Source organism: Balaenoptera ricei, chromosome 13 (assembly GCF_028023285.1).
Source record: "Balaenoptera ricei isolate mBalRic1 chromosome 13, mBalRic1.hap2, whole genome shotgun sequence".
Classification (NCBI taxonomy): domain Eukaryota; kingdom Metazoa; phylum Chordata; class Mammalia; order Artiodactyla; family Balaenopteridae; genus Balaenoptera; species Balaenoptera ricei.
In genome coordinates this window covers 39,803,533-39,824,590 of record NC_082651.1, presented here as the reverse complement: position 1 = coordinate 39,824,590, position 21,058 = coordinate 39,803,533, and the positions used below count along the sequence as shown (strand labels likewise).

The window sequence follows — 21,058 nt, the reverse complement described above, 5'->3', positions numbered from 1 at the left end:
TGCCCACTTCCTGAATGGAGGTCAGGTGTTGACCCCACTCTAGCCCATCACTAGGGCACTAATCTTATCACCATTAACAACCATACCTCTCTTTTAGCACCTACTGTGTGCAGGCGCTATACTAAGCACTCAACACACCAAATCAGATCCCAGTCATCCTCTTAACAGCCCCAGGAGGCAGGTGTGGGAAGCAGACCTCGAGAGTGGCTCCAGCATGGACTCTGGAGCCAGGTTGCCTGGCGTAAGCCCCAGCCCACCACACGCCAGCTGTGCGACCTGGAGTGGGTCACCCAGTCTCTCTCTGCATTTCCATACCTGCCTATAAGATGGGAGTAATGGGTGTCCAATCCCCTCACAAGACCACTCTGACAATTGCATAGATTACATGTGAAGCACTCAGAACAGGGCCTGGCACACAGGAAGCGCCACACAAATGTTAGTTCTTATATATTTTTGCAGATGCAAACACTAGGGCAGAGAGACGTCCATAGGGTTAAGTCAGATGCTTCTTTTTAGTACACAGGGAACCAGGATTTGAACCCAGGCTCCCTGTCTCCAGGGCCTCCGGCCTTGATCACTGCACTAGAATGCCTCCCTCTGCAAGTACAACACACCACATACCCAGGCCCAGAAACCCCATGTCCCTGCCCAACCAAAGGATTTCTCTAAAACAGGGGGTCTGTGTTAGACGGGAGAAAAATTACATCTTTATTTCCCCTCATCTCTAACTGAAATTTAGTATTTCTTTCAATTATGAATTTTTGCAACAGTAGTGGTACAGCAGCAGTACCTATGAATAAGTCACCAAGAGAAACCGATATTTTCATACCACATTACAGTTGCTGCAGATGTCGCAAAATATTGTTTATACTCATCACTACTTTGAATTTAAAAGTTACAGGTTTCCCCTGCTATCCAAAAGTGGAGCATTCCTATGAAACCTTTTGTAAGCTGAAATGGCATAAAGTGAAGAAGCAGTTACCTTAGGACACATCTTGCTAACGGATGCACAAAATAAATAAAGATAAAGCACAGACGCTTACAGATACAGTTCAAAGCTAAGGCAAGGGCTTGATGTGAGGCGCTGAATGTAGTTCCCAGAGAAGGAGCTGGGCGGTGCCACTCTCACTGCTTGGGATGTGCTGCCTCTGTAAGGCTCACTGCAAAACACACGCTTGAGTGCATGTCTTCCCCTTCCTGCCCCAACGCACGGCTCCCAGGCTGAGATCTCAAATCAGATGACAGACACTGCACCTCACGTCCCACTGGGTATGAGAGGGCCTTGCCAGGGGCCTGGTAAGGCGCGAGAAACTGGCCAAAGGCCCTGCGGCTCCCGAGCGTCACGCCACAGTGCTCAGTCTGACCCTCAAACACCCTGCATGCCAATGAAGGTGACTCCGGAGAAACAAAAACAGCGGGTGCACCTGCCAGTCAGGGAGCAGGCTGTTCCTGTAGCTTGTTTTCCTCATGTCCCCAATACCACCATCTCCAGCTTAACTGGGCTGGTGCTCACCTGGGCCTTACCTGCTATGGCCGTAGCCCAGCAGGTCTGCAGCTTCTCTCTTCTGGCCGTGGCTGCCCTGGCCTCTTCAGAGACAGGTCTTACCTCAGGCTACGGAACAGCTCCCACCATGCTGGGGGTGGCGCGCTTGCAAATCTGACGGTTGTAGGAATTGAACCCCACCCCAAGACAAAGGAAGCCAAGAGGCCCTGAGAAGACAGTTGTGCTGCCCAGTGTACTGGCTGGAGAATCTTCTAGAATGAAAAGTGAAGAACCAACGTGAAGGAAAGACATGCTGATCCATTTCTCCTTTCCTGGCCTCACTCTCCCCATCCAGCTTCTCTAGGCAGTCAGTACAAATAGGGGCTGCAGGGTTCCAGAGGGGAAGAGACCACAACTCAAAAAGTAGATGCTGGGGAAAACTCTGGGAGAAGACACCAAGATATCTGTCCATAACATTCTGATGGACGTTAACAGTCTAACCCAAATTCCTAATCCAGGCCGGCCAGCCATCAGTCACTTCAAGCAACGCTGTATTGATGAAATCATTTGCTCTCAAAAGGCCTGAAGCCTTCAGAGACTGTTCACCCTGTCCCCGTTTCCCCAGGCTCCCAAGGCCCCGCAATTTCTGCTTTGGCAGAAACCCATCAGCTACAATGTGGGATGTTCTCAAGGACAAGTGATTCAGCTCCTCCATCAGGTAAGGGTATGAAACAAGAGGGAACTGTTACCCTGGGAGACTTAACAACCAGGCACAGTACGGGAGGGAGCCCTGTTTGGATCCTGATTCAACAAACCACCTATGAAGAGATAGTTCTGATGTTAAGGGAATTTAAATACGGACTGGATGTTGATTGGATGGTTATTAAGGAACTGTTGATTTTGTGTGTGATACAAGCATCATGATTATGTTTTTTAAAAAGAACCCGTGGGGCTTCCCTGGTGGCACAGTGGTTAAGAATCCGCCTGCCAAGGCAGGGGACACGGGTTCGAGCCCTGGTCCGGGAAGATCCCACATGCCGCGGAGCAACAAAGCCTGTGCTCCACAACTACTGAGCCTGCGCTCTAGAGCCCACGAGCCACAACTACTGAAGCCTGCGCACCTAGAGCCCGTGCTCCACAACAAGAGAAGCGACTGCAATGAGAAGCCCGCGCACCACAACGAAGAGGAGCCCCCACTCACTGCATCTAGAGAAAAGCCCGCGCCCAGCAACGAAGACTCAAAGCAGCCAAAAATAAAATAAATAAATTTATTAAAAAAAAAAAAAAAAAAAAGCACCCGCATCTGTTGGAGATGGTTGGAAACACGTATTGACTCATCTATACTCCCCTTCTGGTCCCACTTGAGACTAACAGGGTCTTTCTATTAGATCCCTGTGGAGGCCAGCGGGTAGCCTTTGGCCAGGACACAGGCTGTTTTCTCCCTGTCCTATGACTGAGCCCTGCTCCTGGTTGAATCCCTGAGCCTTGTGCTAACTATCTACTCATCTCCGTAGCCTCAGCACAGGGCGTGGCATGTGAGATCCTGACAGCCCATCCTGACACTCACAAAGTCTCAGAGGCACAGGGAACTCGCCACTGAAATCCCATCCAACCAGAGGAGGCCTCAGCCAGGCTCAAAATGTTTCCCAAGTATTTGCCAGAATAAGAAAGGGAGTGTCCTCGAGAAGCTTACATCATGGTGGGGAAATAAGACAGCCACATAAATAAAGGAAGAAGGTGATTAACACCACAAAAATGCACAGATAAAATGCACAGGAAGGTTAAAGGGAAGACAATTTCGGGAGGAGCAGGGAAGGACATGATAAAAGAAATTTTCACATATTGAGATATAGGGAGGTCATTCTGGCTTATCTATGAGTTAACTTGAATCTTATGCTAACTAAAATAGCCTGTTTGTGGCCTATCAAACACACACTGTACATCTGCTTTAATTATTAGAGAAAAGGACACACTGACAAAAAGTAAAGAATGTCCATTCTTTAAAAATAAAGATTAAATGCTTATCTTCCTGGGACACCAATGCTGGTACCCCTTTGATAAGACTCCTTTCCCAGGTGCAAGGCCATGCTGACTTGCTGTGTACATGATGCTGATCTGTGTGTGTGTGTGTGTGTGTGTGTGTGTGTGTGTGTGTGTTCTCTTGAAATGTACAGTAACCCTGACTTATTTAATGTTCTTTGTTCTGACAAGATATAAAACTGTGCTGGAAACCATGCTTCTCCGGAGCAGTTTCTCAGAGTAATCTGGGAAGTGGGCATCCAGGCTAGTCCTCAGTTTGGCTCAAATAAAACTCTTTTCTTTTCTTATTATAGGTTGCTTATTGATGATTTTCGTTGACAGATGTAACATTCATCCTGGGCCTTGAACAATGGGTCAGGAGGCAAGGAGGCAGGTGAAGAGACATTCCAGGTGGGAGGAACAGAATACACAGATGCCCAGGGCTGGAGAGGTGAAGATGGGCAGAAAGGTGCTTTGGAGCAGAGGAGACTGCCCCAAACAGCATGCTAAAGAGCTGTAGCCTTATTCTGGGCCTGGAAGAGCACTACAGGGTAGGAAACAAGGATAAGACCTATGGCTGCTGTGCTGTAGGAAGAGCCCAGGACAGCAGGGAAAGGGGCAGCAGAGAGGCAAGGCAGCAGAAACCAGCACAGAGCCGGCCAACCCAGGACAGGTCCCACGGCCAGGCTGACCCAGGCAACTCCTTGTGCCTCAGCAGTTACTTCTCATCACAAATTAATAAACTGGCATTCTGGCTTACAAAAAAGCTGTAGCAGCTATGCTAACAGTCTAGAGGAGATGTTTAAAAAAAAAAAAAACCTGCCTAAACTAGGACAGGAGCAATGGGGAAGGTAGGAGGGGCCGGAGTGCCCTTCTCCAAGTGCCCCTCTTCGTCCCCTGCAGTGGCACTCAGGCAGAGCCACTCCACCTGTGCTCTCACTGCTTACTGACTGCACAAAATGTTACTCACCTTTTATGCCCCCCAACCCAGGGAAAGGGCCTGATATATGGAATACCTTCTAACACCTGCTGGATAAATGAGATGGCATTGGCAGGGCTTAGCTTCAGTACCAAAAATAAGTGGAAAAAAAATTATTTTAAAGGAATAGTGGAAAAACGCAAGGGTTGGAAGACAGGAGACCCAGGTTCTAGTCCTGGATCTGACTTACAAAGTGGCTTTCAACCACCCACTTCACCTCTGTAAAAGAAGGGTGATAAAATAAGCTAGTTAGGGGCAGGGAGAAATGTCAACTAAAACTGTATTACATGGAGTTTGAAGAGACAGCTGGAAAAGCCTTTTCCCCAGAGGCTCCTCCATCTAGATGCCTTCCCTCCTCTCCAAATCCCCCACTCAGGCAGTTCTCCTCACACACGATCAGACAGGAGATATGTGGGCCGCAGGCCAATCCCTTATGGCTCCCAACACTCACAACCTCACCCTGCCTTTGATTTGGTATCGACGGTAAAACTGCAAGCCAGACACAACTGCAGGAGAGGACAGTGCCTCTTATCAGGCCTCTTATCACCTACTCCGGCTCTGTGCTGGCACCAACAGTCCTTGGAGCCCAGCACCATCATTTCATTAGTTACCCCTGGCTCCATGGGCATGGCTTGCTCAGCTCCCCTCAGACCCCAGCCAGGACCAGCCTCCCTCCCTCCTGGGCACAAACATCTCAGCCAGTCCTCATCTCTCCCACTGCTGTAGGCTCCAAAGGTTTGTCTCTTTGTCAGCTTGCCTCGGACAGAGGCCAGGGACCCATGCCTGCTTGGAGACAAGTCTAACCACACAGCAATAGAAGTATGTATAGTTGAAAGCATGATGTAGGGAAAAAGCACTGGGCTCGGGAGGTTAGAAATCTGGCTGCCACGAATGAATCATGTGACCTTGGATCGGTCATTCCATTCCTGAGACCGCAGTCCTCACATCAGTAAAAATGGGGGTCACCCTCCCTGCCCTCAGGGAAGAAGGAAGTGAGGTGATGCTGGGAAAGCACTCTGAAAAGTAGGCCAATCCACATGTAAAGATTTGGGTTTATTGTCTGTCAGGGCCTTTTATAGGCTGTCATCAGCCCCCTGGGAGCGAGGTGGCCCAGGACCAAAGAGTGATGACCCTGTCCAAGAGAAAGGAGAAAACCAGCAGGATGACCTCTCCCAGGGGAGACAAGGGAATAAGGAAGAAATTCTACTTAACCAAACTCCCCTCCCCAGTTTGCTCCTAACCCCATATTCACCCCAAACAGGGTCTTGAGTCACGGAGGACAAAACTAAGTAGTGGCTGTCTTCCTGCCAGGGTCTCAGTTCAGACTTGAAACAGGTGGAGAGAAGCAATAATATCCCTGTGTGGGGAAGCCAGACTTATCATAGGTACAGACCTGTGTGTGTGAAGAAGGCTGCACTTGTGCAAACACAATGGGAGAGGGAGAAGAAATCTATAACGCATTGGCTTTTAAAAGCATATAAGAACTGGTAATATTGACTGCTCCTGAAGAGAGGAGCTGGGTGACTCAAGGTCAGGACAAGGGAGATTTTTCACTGTGTATGTACCCTATGTATCTTTAGAATTTTGAACCAGGTAAACTACTCAAAAAGAAATAAGAAGTAAAGAAAGTCAGGTTGTTTTGCTGAGAGAAGCACATAGGAAACGAAGCTTGGCTCCCCTCCACTCCCTCTCTTGGCTCAGCCCCACCACACTCACTTTCCCTTCCTTCCCTCCCTTCTGGGTCTCCCTCCCAGAAACTCACCCAGCCCCCACCACGCCCCACCTGTCATTCAAGGTCCAGCCTCCTACAGGCAGCCCACCCTGATCACTCCAACCCTGGTGAGTTGGTCCTTCTTCTGACCCTTTCCTTCTCTCATATTTTGTATATGCTGCTTTGTTGGTTAATTATCCTTCCTGGGTTAAGTCTTGTCTCAAACATATTTTTGCCCTTCTACGGAAAGGGCTATATAATTTCTTTCTCATGTTTCCTCCAAATCCCTGACCTAGGCACAGTGGTTGCCCACTAATTGCTTCCTAGATGTTGAACAAAAGAAAGGGGGAAAAAAAAAAAAAAAGCAAACCACTGCATGACTGTAGGAGGAGGGATGGATGGCTCAGAGTGTTCTGTCACAGTAAAACAAGCATGTGATTTCTTGGGAAAGGTCAGGAAGTCTTATATCTGTTGATGATCCCAAGCCCAGCTCTACTGCACAAGCCAATGGCTCCTGTGAGACAGTCTAGTGGCAGTGATACCTTCTTTCCCAATGTACCAGGCAACACCCCCATCCCCTGAGAAAGATATGACCAGACATGGAGCTGCAGACTGAATGCACTTACCCCTACCAGCCAAGGCCTCACACAGGAGAAGCAGGTCATGCTTCCAGAGGCCCCAAGCCTAACCACACAGATGGGCTTTGGGGAGGAGAGAGGAACCCTAAGGAGGGCAGCTGCTGAGCACCAACTTCCATGCAAAGCTGAATCCTGGGAAACATGGGAGAAGGCTCAGATGGGTGTTACAGCATGGTGGCGAAGAGCACAGAACCAGGAGCCAGGCTGTCTCGGTACAAATCCTGACTGCCATGTGCTGTGTGCCTTTAGAAAAGCCACTTTAGGGCTTCCCTGGTGGTCCAGTGGATAAGACTGTGCCTTCCAACGAAGGGGGTGCGGGTTCGATCCCTGGTCCGGGAGCTAGGATCCCACATGCCCTGTGGCCAAAAAACCAAAACATAACACAGAAGCAATACTGTAACAAATTCAATAAAGACTTTAAAAATGGTCCACATCAAAAGAAAAAAATCTTTAAAAAAAAAGTGGGCTTCCCTGGTGGCGCAGTGGTTGAGAGTCTGCCTGCCAATGCAGGGGACACGGGTTCGAGCCCTGGTCTGGGAAGATCCCACATGCTACAGAGCAACTGGGCCCGTGAGCCACAACTGCTGAGCCTGCGCGTCTGGAGCCTGTGCTCCTCAACAAGAGAGGCCGTGATAGTGAGAGGCCCGCGCACCGCGATGAAGAGTGGCCCCCGCTCGCCACAACTAGAGAAAGCCCTCGCACAGAAACGAAGACCCAACACAGCCAAAAATAAATTAATTAATTAAAAAAAAAAAAAAAAAAAAGTCACTTCACCTCTATGTGACAGCCTCAGTTTCTTCACTCGTTAAACACAGTAACAATACCTACACCCCCAGGGGTTGCTATAAGCTGATGTAAGTCAAATCCTTAGGACAGTGCCAGCACCTAAAAAGGGCTTAATAAATGATATGCTAGACAAACAAGGCAATGACAATCCTCCAAAAAGGAGTGCTACACGCTGTCCACAGGCGAACTCAGAGAAGGTGGGGTGGCAGACGGGATCTCTGATGGCCAGCCTGACAGGCCCGGGGTACACCTCCTCCTCAGGGAGGCCTTCCCTGACCAGAGCTGAGCGCAGGGCTTCCGTCTGCTCTGAGCATCTCCAGCGCTCCCTGGCTAGGCCCCGAAGTACGGCCGCTGGCTATGGCCCTTCCTCCAAATGTGGGGGTCCGTCCTCCTAATAAGACTGCACCCTCTGGGCATGCGGGCTGGTGTGTCCATGTCCTCCCCTCCTTTGAACTTCCCACCCAACCAGTGGCCTCTGCCCAGGCAGAAAGGCCTGTGGATTAGGCGTCCCTCCAGGTCTCAGAGAAGCCCCAAGCCTCCCTCCTCCTCCCAGCTGAAATGTCCCTCTCTCCCTAAAAACCCTCAGGCACTTCCACAGAAACCTTGGGATGCACTCAGGTTCCCAAAAGCCATCTCTTCCTTATCCCAAATCCGACAGCTCTTCAGGCTGTCAGGGCCTAAGAGAAACCACACAGAGCCCCACCCTCCCTAACTGCTGAGTAGCTGAGAGCCTGTCACTTTCCCTCCCCAGCCTCAATTTCCACACTTCTAAGCACTCTTCCAGTTCTGACATCAGAATTCCATGATTAAGGGCTGTGCTTCCCCTCACCACCCCCAGGGTCAGCTGAAGGTCAAGGTGGCCCATGACAAAGCCCCTCCCGGCAACTCAGCAGCGCTGCTTCCTGGGAGCTGAACTTGCTTATCCTGCTCACTGCGGAGAGACCTGGGCCCAGGGCCACCCCCACAGGCCAGCTCAGTAAGGGCAGAGCCATCAGACTCTTCCTTAACAGGACTGCCAGGTGCATAAAGGACCCACATCACAGACTTATTTTTATTACTTGGCTGTGGGGAAGGGCAAAGCTTCTTCATGACCACACTATTTTGCAGAGGTCGGCCCTGCACAGGAAAAAATAGGGTACTGATTCCCAGAGAGCACACAGAGCTCCTGTCATTGTGTTAATTATCTGTCCCAGCACAGGGTGGGAAGGGCAGGGGAAACATCTGGACAAGGCCAGACCAGCCATTTAGCGCCGCTGGAGAGCGCGTCACAGCACCAGGGTGGCAGTAATAAAAAGAGGGTAGACAGCCCCCATCAGAAGAAAGGGACAGCCCTCAAGGTCGCTAGGATGGAGCTCTGCTGAGTTGCACCTGTCCCTGGCTGCCTGCAGGGAGGGGAGAACGGAGCCAGATGCAGAGGGAAGGGGAAGCCGGTCAGTCTGACGGCAGAGTCACTCCCCACTCCCCAGACGCTGCTGCTCAAGCAACCCCAGATAAAAACTGCCCCATAACTCAGGGAGATGCAGCCTCCGTCCTAACTACTGCTCTTAAGTACAGCCACACCTTTCCCGGCGGCCAAAGCAGACTTCCCCATCAGCCAGGTCGGGGGTTGGAGCAGGAGCCAAAGCCAAGGACCCTCGTGGCCTCAGCTGCTTCCTGAGGAGCAGTCACATCTGGAAACATGATAAGGCTGTGGGTCATGCACCATCTACCTACAACAGTAATGCACAGGCCATCTGGAGGCTAAGGGACAGATGGAAGCCCTCAAAGACCATGCCCACTTTAGGTCTACCCTAGGCCAGTAGGCTGTATTCGCCTCAGCTGCCTCTCCCATTGCCCCCAAGCCCACCCTCCTGGAGGAGGTCTCAGGCCACCACCACCAGCCAGGCAGAAAGCTCTGGTCTCCAACCTAAGTCCTCCTCAGCCACAGGCCTCCCATAGGCCCTCATAAAATCAATGAGACAGGTCTGACCAGGGCTGACAGAGCCTCTTAGGGGGCCACACTTGCAGGCTGCCCATGGTCACGTTTTAACCCAAACTGAGCCCACAGACTTGGCCTTCCCAAGGGGCCAGACTCTAACCATCCATCCAACAGGCCCAGGAAGGGGGCTATTTACAGAAGGGACCATTTTACTCCACACGAGCACACACTGGGGAGTACTATGGATGGTGCTGAAGTAAAAACCACAAAGGACGCATCTAAAGAAGCTAAAGAGGGAATTCCCAGGCGGTCCAATGGTTAGGACTCAGCGCTTTCACTGCAGGGGCCCGGGTTTGATCTCTGGTTGGGGAACTAAGATCCTGCAAGCAGCACAGCATGGCCAAATAAAGAAAGAAAGAAAGAAGCAGCTCTTGGGATTTTGAGACCCATGATGATCCGTGTATGGCTTTACTGAGGGGAGACGGTTATAATTAGTTTCCTTGTGTATTACATTACATGTTGTTTTGACAATTTTCTCTTCAATCAGTTGGAAGCCTCCAGTGAAATCCCTCACCTCAAAGAGCACCCCACTAACAAAGGAGCTTCAGGGGCTGTTGAGGCACCTAGAACCCCAGCCCCCATCATCACCACCCTCACATAAGGAAGGCCCTGAGAGTAGCCCAACACTAATATCTTGAAAGCTTGCTATGTGTCTAGAATGATACTAAGGCTTTTAGAGATGCTGTCTTATTTAATTTGTACAACTCTATGATTGTTATCATGTGTTACCTTTTCAGAAATGAGGAAACAGGTTAAGTAACTTGCCTGCTAGTAAGTGATAGAACTGGGAGTGAAACCTCAGTCTCCACGTTCTTAAACACTACGCTGCCCTGCCACGGAGGACAGCTGCAAAGCTGCAAGCTGATCTGAGCGTGGCTTCAGAACTGCAGAGGTCTCACAAGACGAGCCCCAATTCTCAAGCGTCTGGCAGCAAAGAGAGTAGTGGAGGGCTGTGAAGGGCCAGCTCATTTCATGAGGAGCTCTCATACTTCTGTGAGTACCCTGCCACCATAGTCCTGGGGCTTTCCAGGACTATGCTAAGTTCTGTATTACCTCCTCCTATCACATGAGAGGCTCCTCTGAGACAGGGGACATCTCCCAGATCACAGCTACCAGGCTACTAAAACCTCCCTCCACCATCACTGCTGTTCACTGACCACCAGCCATATCCAGGAACTGCACTAGATGCTTTAATTACATACTCATTTCATCCATTACATCAATCCTGTCAAGGTATAAATTAGCCCCATTTTACAGATGAGAAAACTGAGGCACCAAGAGTTTACTTGACTGGCCACAAGGTGGCAGGTTTGGAAGGGAATCTGCAACTAAACAGGCCCCTCCTCTTAACCGTGAGGCTGCCTTTTCCCAATGGAGTTCTGTCTGGGCAACACAGGGCTATCATGTGCTCTCCTGGAGTTCTCTGCCACCATTATCCAAAGCTGAGGAGGGCACACGCCAGTCCTCTCCCCACTGGAAAATGTGCAGACTCACTATCTTAGCAGCTCACACCAAGGTGCTCCAGGAAAGGCCACCAAGGGTGGCCATGAGAGCCAGAGGTGGAAGGTGCAAACCGGAGTGGGGGCAGCAGCCCTCACCCTCTGTCAGTGGGCATGCTGTTTGGTCCAGTAAACTAAAAGATCAGGCTGATTTCACAGACTTTTCTGCTGCCCACTACAAGTCCCCCTCCTCCTGCCCCCTCCAGGTTCTATAAATAACCCAGGTCAATGCATCAGAGGAAAGGCAGCCAGGTGGGTGTGGAAAGATCCTGGTGGAAAAGATGACTTCTAGAAAGTAAATTAAGGCTCCCATTCAGATCAAGGGGACTGTCCTTGGCTGCAAACAGGCGCACACGGGCCGACAGACATAGACAACTCAGTTAAGGAAGATCCAGAGGCCAAGAAGAAAGCAAGAGCAGGAACTGAAAAAAAAATCAAAGCCCCTCCCCCACCCCCACGCAAGTCACTGACCTCACAGAAGCCCCTCCCCACAAGCTGAGACTTTTTCTGTCTGCTCCTTAGTCTCCCCTCTAGGGCCCCCCCCCCAACCCCCAGACCGAGATGTGTTATCTACCAGTCAGGTCAGATTAGCTGAGAGGTGGAGACTGAAGGACTGGGAAAGGAGTGGAATGAATTTGGGGACAGGAGCCTCTTCAGAAGAAGAAAGGGCTAGGAGAGCCAGAGGAGAGCTTTCTGCCTCACCCCCACCCCCTTGGGCTCCCTGAGCCAGGCAAGAGGGAGAGGACAGAAAAGGGGAGGAAAAAAACAAAACAAGGGCCAAACTATACCACATGATCCACACCCAGCAACCAAACAGCAAGTCATGAGAGAAGGAGAGAAGGCCAGGGGAGGGGGAGATGGAGCTAAGTCACAGCCCTGCCCAAACCTGCCCTGTGCTAACCCGTTTCCCACCCTAGGCTGCAAAGGGCCATGAAGGCCTTCTCTACCCACATTTTTGAAATGTTCAAGGTCAGATCCTTTTCTATCCAAATCCTGCTTTCATTTGGGTCTGTACCAGGCTCATCCTTCTCCAGCAAGCCTTCCTAGATTTACTCAGTTGGATGCCATTCCACTTGGGTAAACCTTTCCAGCAACTGTCCCCAACCCCTTACCCTCCCCATCCAGGGCCCATGGGCCTAGGGGTGGCGTCACCCCAGTTAACCACTTGAGTGACCCACGGCAGGTTGTCAGCCCTGCGGACAGGCTTCCGGATCCTGCCCAAGCCCAAAACAGGAAATGAGGCTCCAAGTCTGAAGCCTTGATCTTAACACAGGGAAAGTTAAACGCTGCCAAAATAAATGATTTTTAAAAACCCACTGGTAAACCCTCTGGCCCTTCTAGGTTTAAGTGACTGGGAGATTGTCTCCTGCTGTCCATTAAGCACGTGCTGCCTCCACCTCAGGCAAGATGCTTGAAGCCTGATTAAAGCGTTTCCTTCCTTTACTTAGAGGGTCTCCTGTTTTCAGACCAGAGACACAGAAGGGAAGAATCGGGGGCGTCTCTAAGCAACAGAGGGCATCCGAGTACCAGGCAAGAAGCAGATGCCCTCTGCAGTCTCTAGATTTGGTGGGGCGCCTCCGTTCAACCTCTGCCCTCCTCGAGGACAACCCTGCACCTTCTTTCCCCCACAGGGCGAGGCAGGGCCTCCCCATTCCCCTGCAGGCCTGGTGTGGACCCGAAGGCAGTTCCCCTCCCCTTCGAGGAAAGTGAAACAGGGCCGGAGGCCCTAGGAATGGCCCCAAGATTTTCCTTCTTGAGGTTCCCACAGTCCAAGAGCCTCTGGATCCCACTCCTAACTTTACTTGACAATCTACTCCTAACAGTAGGCCACCATTCTCACCTCCTCCCCCGCCTTCCAAGGACCCACCAGCGGCCAAGCACAGCCCAGCGCACATTTGGGGATCGGAAGGAGACCCCGATATGCGAAGAACCAACTTGTCGGTTTACGCCCTTGAGCGCTAGGCAAAAGGGCGCACCGCCCAGGCCGAGGTTCGGGGTCCTGCGTCTCCCCAGCCACGCCCCGCAAGGCCCTTAACCGTTTCCGCTCCCGCGCGCCCCTCACTCACTGTGTGTGCTGGGCGCGGCCTGCGCCGAAGACCTCGTCCAGCGCCACCATGGCCTGGCCCAGGAACTTGTCGACGCCGATAAGCGAGCGGTGCATGGTGGTAAGCACTAGCTGGCAGGCGGCGTTGGAGCCCGCGGCCCAGGGCGCCGGGCCCGCGTCGGTCTCCTGCGCCCGCAGCAGGCCGTCCAGGGCGCCGGGCGGCAGCTCGAAGGAGCACTCCTCGCGCCACTCGGGGCATCCCGGCGTCTTCTCCACCACCGACGTGCTGTACTTCTCACGGCCCACCTGGATCACCGTATACGCGTCGCTGGTGCTGCCCGCGCCCGAGCTCTTGCCCCGCAGCCCGCGGGCCCGCAGCACCGTCACCTGGACGTGCGTGGGTAGCCAGCGGGAGGGCCCAGCCGCCGTCTCGGCGCCCCGTACCAGGGCCATGGCGGGGGAAGCGGCGGCGGGTGAGGGCTGGCCGAACCAGGCGTGGACACCCGGACCAAGTGAGAAACTGGGCAGCGGCGGAGGGCAGTCAGGAGCCGGCTCGGACCGCCGCCGCCGCCCACAGGCTCGGCCGCCGCAGCTGCGGGTTGGGCTGGGCCGAGCCGGCCGCCGCCTCCCCGCCTCCCGGCCGCCGGCCGCGCCGCGACGTCAGCGCCCCGCCTCCCGCCCCGCCTAGCGGCCGGCGTCCCGCGACTCGCGACCTAACCCGTACCCGCGCGGAGGTGCGGCAGAGCTAGGGGACGGTGGCCCCCCACGCCTTCGCCCGGGCTGCTGCAGACCAGCCTGGAGCTGGAGGGTCGCTGAGCGCCGCGAGGACCGTGGGCGGGGCGCAAGGCCTCCGCGGGGGGAGGGGGGGCTCCCGCGTTGGTCCCCAGGAAACCCCGCCTCGCCTGCGGGCAGCGCGGCACCCTCGGCCGGGTATGAAATGCCCGCTCCGCGTCTCCCGGCCAATCCCAAGTCGTCCTTCAAGACGTCCCTGCTCCGGAAAGCTGTCGCCCTAAAACTGCCCCGCCCCGTCCCTCCCGGCATGGCCATCCCCTTGGCGCTGGCAAGTGGGAGCGATGCGGACCCGGGCTGCTCCCCAGTCTCGAGCGGCACTCCCCCTCCTCCAGCCCGCCCCTGCCTGGGAAGATGCCAGCGTGAAACCAGAAGTGATTCACGCTACGCCACGTGATGGCCCCGCATCAGCGACCTGAAAGCGGGTGAGCTGCCGCTGTCTCCCACCTCCGCGCGCGGGAGGAATCACGTGTGCAGCCAGAGCCTGGCGCGGGAGTCCAGGGAGCTGGGCTCGCCCTCTGCGGATACTGCGGCGGAGAACAGAGTGATGAATAAATGAGTAACCACATCAGTATTTAAGTGTTCACTCGGACCGCTGGGGCTTATGCGTCACGAGTTGGGGGAAATTATAGGCGCTGGTGGAGGTTTTAAACAATTACTTACACCCATTAAGTGCCTACTATGTGCAAAGCCCTGGGTATTACTTGCACGCTTGGTTTATTATTAGTAATGATAACAATGGTTAATAATTACAGATGCTGAATTTCGGCCAATGCTGGTCCGTGTACTTTGCATGCGTTACCTCATTTTATCCCCAAAACAACCCTGTGGGGTGAGTATGGTTTTCATCCTTATTTTCAGGAAGGTAAAGTTGCAGCTTAGGGAGGTTAACCTGCCCAAGATCCGTAACTGGCAGAGGTGGGATGTGAATCCACACAGATGACCCCAAAGTCTGTACTTTTCTTTTTAACTTTCAGAGCCTGTATTAAAAATAGTATTTTTAAAAAAACATGTAACACACAGCTAAAAACAAAATAATAAAGTAAAAAAATCAAATGGGACAGAAACGCTTATGAGAAAAGCAAAAAATTCCCTTTCCACCCCTCATTCCAGGGATAACCACTTATAGCCATTTGTGTTTTCAGGCCTGGTAGTTACCTCCATATTTCTACATAAAATGCTTACATAACTATATCTAGAGTTATCAGGACTGGCCATTATCTATTGTCTTCCTCCTGTGATAGGTAATGATTTATCTCACACCCACTTCCCTCCCTCAATCTTATGTAGTTATGCTTTTTTTTTTTTTTTTTTAGTTCCTCTGTTGGATACTTTGATAGTGGAAACCTTTATTTCTTCTTGGGGAGACTCTCCACAGTACATCTTGACTTTTTATGCTGTGAAAGGAGGATGCCAAAATCCCACTTTCCGGGCCATGTCCTCTACCAGGAATATGGTTGTACACCGGGCACCTGAGACTCATGGGAGCATATGCACCAAGGCTCAATCCTAACAACCTTCCACCTTAACTGTGATCAGAATGGGGTGGAGGAGTTCTCCACACTGAGCCCCATAGCCCAGCATCCCTGTGGACAGCACCTAGCTTTGGAGACGGCCAGATCTGCCTATGGATCTTGGCTCTCTGCCACTTAGCAGCAATAAGACCTGAAGATTAAGTCAGCTCTCTAACCTCTCAGCCTTGTTTCCTGATCTAGAAAATGGGGATAATGATTCCTGCTTTAAACAGTTGCTGAGAAGATGACATGAGAAAATATTGTCAAAGATTTTAACGCAGTGGAAGCCATCACAAATGATCTCAAAGCATCTGAACATCATATATAGTTTTTTTTCTGATTATAAGTTATTTGGAAAATATAGAAAAATATAAAGAAGGAAATAAAAATAGATTAGAATCTCACTGTTCAGAAATAAACACTGTTAACAATTTGTTGTATTGCTTTCCAGTCTTTTCTCTACACTATATGTTGTTGTTTTATATGCATTATGGTTGTGAGGCAACTGTACTGTAATGGTTAAACCTGTGGGCTGTGGAATCCTGGTCCTAGCATCTACTTTATGTGTACTATCTCATTTACCCCTGAAGACAACCATTTAAGGCAGGTGCTGTTGCTACTCTCAGCTTCACGGATGAGAAAGCTAAAGCAGCTAAAGTTTGGATGATTTTCCCCAAGTTTCTAACTGAAAAATTGCAAAGAGTGGACTTGAACTCAGGTCTGAGTGACTCTACTGCCTCTGGTACTCTGCCCTCACGCTAGCTTGTTGGTCATCTAAGCACTACATCATCTGAAGTCAGTAAAGCGGGAAATGTTGCCATACCCATTTTACAGATGAAGAAATTGAGGTACAAAAAAGGTTAACAGACTTACCCAAGATTACAGAGTCAGGATGAAGCCCCTGAGAATGGATTCCCCAGGGGCTTTGCAAATGAAGATATCTTTACCAAACCACAACTAACATATTTGTCACTGTCCTTTAATGGTTCTGTTTCATCTGTTTCTTAGCTCTTCAACATGACCAGACTGCCTCTTCCCTCCCGCCTCCCTCTGCCTCCCCCATGGAGTGGCAAGGCTCCAGGAAAGGGCAAAAGAGAACTCAGATGGGCTACTCCCGCTCTCCTTCCTCCTGCCCTGGCCCTCATAGTTGGGCAAGGTCAGGCTTCCTGCTGGCCCGGGATTGCAGCTGCAAGAGGGCAGTGAAGCCAGGAAAGGCTTCCCTGCAGGTCACTTGGCCCTAGGAGAAAGGGCAGGCTCTGCTAGCTGTCTGCAGTTGAGAAAAGAGCAGAAACTCTGAAGACACTGAGGTCTTGGTTACCTAGAGGTGTTTTTTCCTCTGGAAGATGAGACCACCCATCCCCACCCACTGCAGTTTGATGTGAGGGTTACAGAGAGGACCCTCCTACTTCCTCTTCCTCCCCAGGGCTGGATGTGTTCACCGCCTCCCTGGGCCTCTCTAGTCCGTTAGGGACAGTTCTTGCTTTGAAAGAGTGGTCCTTTGTGTAATTTCCACTCATTGCTTCCCTCTGCAATATCATAACCCTTCCAGACAGGCACTTCAAATATATTTGCCTGACTCTTCAAGCTACATTTCCTCCTGTCCTTCGCCCTCCCTCCCACATCTGTTCTCTAGGCCCCTCACTGTAATAGAGTCACACAGCCCGGGTTCAAATCTTCGTGCCACCACTTACTAGCAGTATGAGCTTGGGCAGATTACTGAACCCCAGAGTCTCAGTTTCCACGTTATAAAATGGGCCTAATGATGGGAAATCACTTCATAAGGTTAGCATGAGAGGTATCTCAACATACTCTAAGCAGTGATGAGTAATATCATCTTAGAAATCTTTGCTTAAAGCAAAAGGTTGTACCTCCTTATTGTTTGATTTGCATTTCTTTGATTGCTAGTTAGATTGAACATTTTTTCAGTTATTAGTCATTTATATTTCCTCTTTTAATGAATTGTCTATTGCCTGAATTGTCTATTTTCTATGTCCATTTTTCTTTGAAGCCTTAACTTATCAATTTATATTAACCCTTTCTATGTTAATAATAACACTTTGTCTTTTATGTTTATTGCAAATATGTTTTGACATAAGTAGTCAAATCGTTGAATTTCTTCCATTGTTTCAAGCTGAGGTTCTTCCACACTCACAGGTCCAATAAATATCCATTCATAGTTTTTCTAGTTTTTAAATTGTTTGGCTTTTTCTTTGTTCTTTCATTCTCTTTAAATTCTTCTAGAAACTATTTTGGTGAATGATTTGAGGTGAAAATCTAACCTTCTCTCCCCAACAGCTATCCAAGTTTCCCAATACTTATCGAAAAACCCTATCCCTTTGCCACTGATTTTCTCATGTAAGTTTTTATATACATACTATAGACAGAGTCTGAACTTTGTACTCTAGTCCACTGAGATTTATATCTTTTTGTCAGTGCTATTCTGTTTTAATTATTGTTGCCTTTTAAATGCTTTATACAGTGGAAGAGAAAATCTTTACTCATTTCTTTTTTTTCAGAGATTTTTATAGCTACTCTCACCTGTGTATTCATCCATATGAGCTCTAATTCTTTTTGGAATTGTGAGAGAAATTGTTGTGAGAAAAATTGACATCTTTACAAACAACAGCCATACTCTCGGCTTCTATTTAACATTGTACTGGAGGTTCTAGCTAGGGCAATTAGGCAAGAAAACAAACTAAAACTACCCAGGTTGGAAAGGAAGAGTAAAACTATCTCTGTTTGCAGATTACATGACCTTGTAAATAGAAAATCCTAAGGAATCCACTAAGAAATTATTAGAACTAATAAATGGGTACAGGAAGGTTACAGGATACAAGATCAATATATTAAAATCAATTGTATTTCTAAAACTAGCAATGAAAAATTAAAAATAAAATTAAAACAATTCCATTTATAAAAGTATAAAAAAGAATACAGTACTTAGAAATGAATAGAATATAACAAAAGAAGTATAAGATTTGTACACTGAAAACTACAAAACATCATTGAAAGAAATTAACAAAGACCTAATTAAACGGAAAGACATCTCACTTTCATGATTTGGAAGACTTAATACTGTTATGATGCCAATACACCCCAAATTGGCCTGCAGATTCAACACATTCCCCATCAATATCGCAGCTGCTGTTTTTGCAGAAATTGACAAGCTGATCCAGGAAATCATATGGAAATGCAAGGGACCCAGAATAGCCAAACAAGTCTTGGAAACGAAAAGCAAAGTTGGAGGATTCACACTTCTCGATTTCAAAACTTACTACAAATCAAGACAATGGGGTAACTGACATAAGGATAGACATAGATCAGTGGAAAAGAATGAGATTCCAGAAATAAACCCTTATATTTATGGCTGACTGATTTTTCAATAAAGGTGCCAAGACCATTCCATGGGGAAAGAATGGTCTTTTCAACAAATGGTGTTAGGACAGCTGGATATTTGCATGCAAAAGAATTAAGTTGAACCCCTTCGCTACACCATACACAAAAGTTAACTCAAAATAGATCATAGACCTAAATATAAACACTAAAACTATAAAGCTTTTCGAAGAAAATGTAGAAGTAAATATTCATGACCTTGGGTTAGGCAAAGCCGTCTTAGATACAACACCAAAAGCACAAACAACCAAAGAAAAAATAGATAGACTTGATGAAAATTAAAAACTCTTGTCCTTCAAAGAACACCATCAAGAAAGTAAAAAGACAACCTATGGGATGAGAGAAAATATTTTTAAATCATATATGTGATAAGAGGCTAGTATCCAGAATATTTAAAGAACTCATAATTCAACAATAAAGACAACCCAATTTAAAAATGGGCAAATGATTTGAATAGATATTTCCCTAAAGAAGATATACAAATAGCCAATACATACATGAAAAGATATCAAAAACATTATCCATTAAGGAGATATAAATCAAAACCACAATGAAGTACCACTTCACTCCCTCTAGACAGATAGTAACAAGTGTTGTCAGGATGTGGAGACCCTGGAACCCTCATACATTGCTGGTGGGAATATAAAATGGTACAGCTGCTTTGGAAAACATTTTGGCAGTTACTCAAATTGTTAAACATGGGAGCTACCATATGACCCAGCAATTTCACTCCTGGAAATATGCCCAAGAGAAATGAAAACATGCATCTTACGTAAAAAGTGTGCATGCATATTCATTCCCAGATTCCTACCTCAAACCTACAAACCTATGCCCACCTGCATTTTTCCTATCTCAGAGAAAGAGGTGTTCCTGTGTGCTTCATTTTCCTCTCTGTGCCTTGAGGCACTCTAAGCTTCCATCTCCTCCTTCATTTCTGTGTTTCTTCTCCACTGGCTCCTTCATTCTCATCATATAAATATGCTCGTCTCTCCCAATATAAACAGAGAAAACAACAACTCCCCCTCTCTATCAGTCTGTACAATGTCCTCCTTTCCTTCAAGTTTTCTGAAGATGATTTACCCTCCTCGTCTTTATCCCCTTCTTCCTCATTCACACCCCAAACCACAGCAGCCTGGCTCTCCAAGCTCCTACCCCATCTGTGATTGCAAAATTCCAGGACCCTCCTTCAGTCTTTATCTTACTTGACCTCTCTTTGGCATTCAGTAGTTAATCACTCCCTTCTCCAAACTCCCTCAACCCCACTCTCTGCCTCTGGGCCTGCTCTTTTTTTTTTTTTTTTTTTTTTATTTGACTGTGCCAGGACTTAGTTGCAGCATGCGGGATCTTTAGTTGCAGCATGCGGGATCTTTTAGTTGTGGCATGAGGGCTCTTAGTTGCAGCATGTGGGATCTAGTTCCCTGACCAGGGATCGAACCCAGGCCCCCTGCATTGGGAGCACAGAGGGAGTCTTAACCGCTGGACCACCAGGGAAGTCCCTGGGCTCTTCTACGCTTTTGCTCCTGCCTCTTCCTCCACTCACTACTTCTAGGTCTCCTTCAGGGGCTTCTCTTCCTTCCCCCATTTCTTAACATTGGTTTACTTCTCAGCCCTCTTCTCTTTTCACTCCTCAGACTTTCCCTGGAGATTTATTTGGAGAAATGGCTGATTCTAGGACTAGGGCAGGGAAAATACAAGATGAGCTTGTATGATTTTGTAAAGCCAGAAAACAAGGAAATCCTCAGGAAGAAAAGCAAGGGAAGTAGAGGGGTAGTGTCAAAAGAGCACAGACGCCAACATGAAAGAACTCTCAGTGGCCAGAGCTGGAACAATTTGAGTAATACAATATATCACAATGGTATTGGATTATAACCCATAAAATAAAATAAATATCCATAAGTCTAAAGTTATATCAATAAATGATTGAATGAATAAATAAGTAAATGAGGAGAAGAGAAAAATCTTCCTTACAGAAGAATTCTGATAGATACTGCCCCCTCCAAGAAGTGGAACTTAATTCCCTTCTCCTTGTGTGTGACTGGACTCAGAGACTCACCTTCAAAGAATAGAGTATGAAAAATGGAAATTTTACAGTGACAAAACCTGGCAGACACCACCTTAATCAAGTGATCTAGATTAACATCCCTGGTGATAAATCATATTGATTAGCATGTGCCCAACGCAATAAGGGCTTTTCACCTCTGTGCCTTTCTAAAAACTCATAGCTG

The 21,058-nt window shown here is 48.8% G+C and overlaps 1 protein-coding gene across 2 annotated transcripts in view; it reads right to left on the bottom strand.

Annotated features, from left to right (window-relative positions):
- RAB11FIP5 (RAB11 family interacting protein 5) overlaps positions 1-13,760 on the bottom strand; it is a 36,611-nt gene extending 22,851 nt beyond the window's left edge. The window contains exon 1 of one of the 2 annotated variants that reach the window (XM_059942955.1): positions 13,160-13,760. In XM_059942955.1, the coding sequence (XP_059798938.1) occupies positions 13,160-13,590 (431 nt within the window). In that variant the 5' untranslated portion in view covers positions 13,591-13,760. The remainder of the gene's footprint in view (positions 1-13,159) is intronic. The other variant, XM_059942956.1, reaches the window with a different exon arrangement.
- Between the last annotated feature and the right edge of the window lie 7,298 nt (positions 13,761-21,058).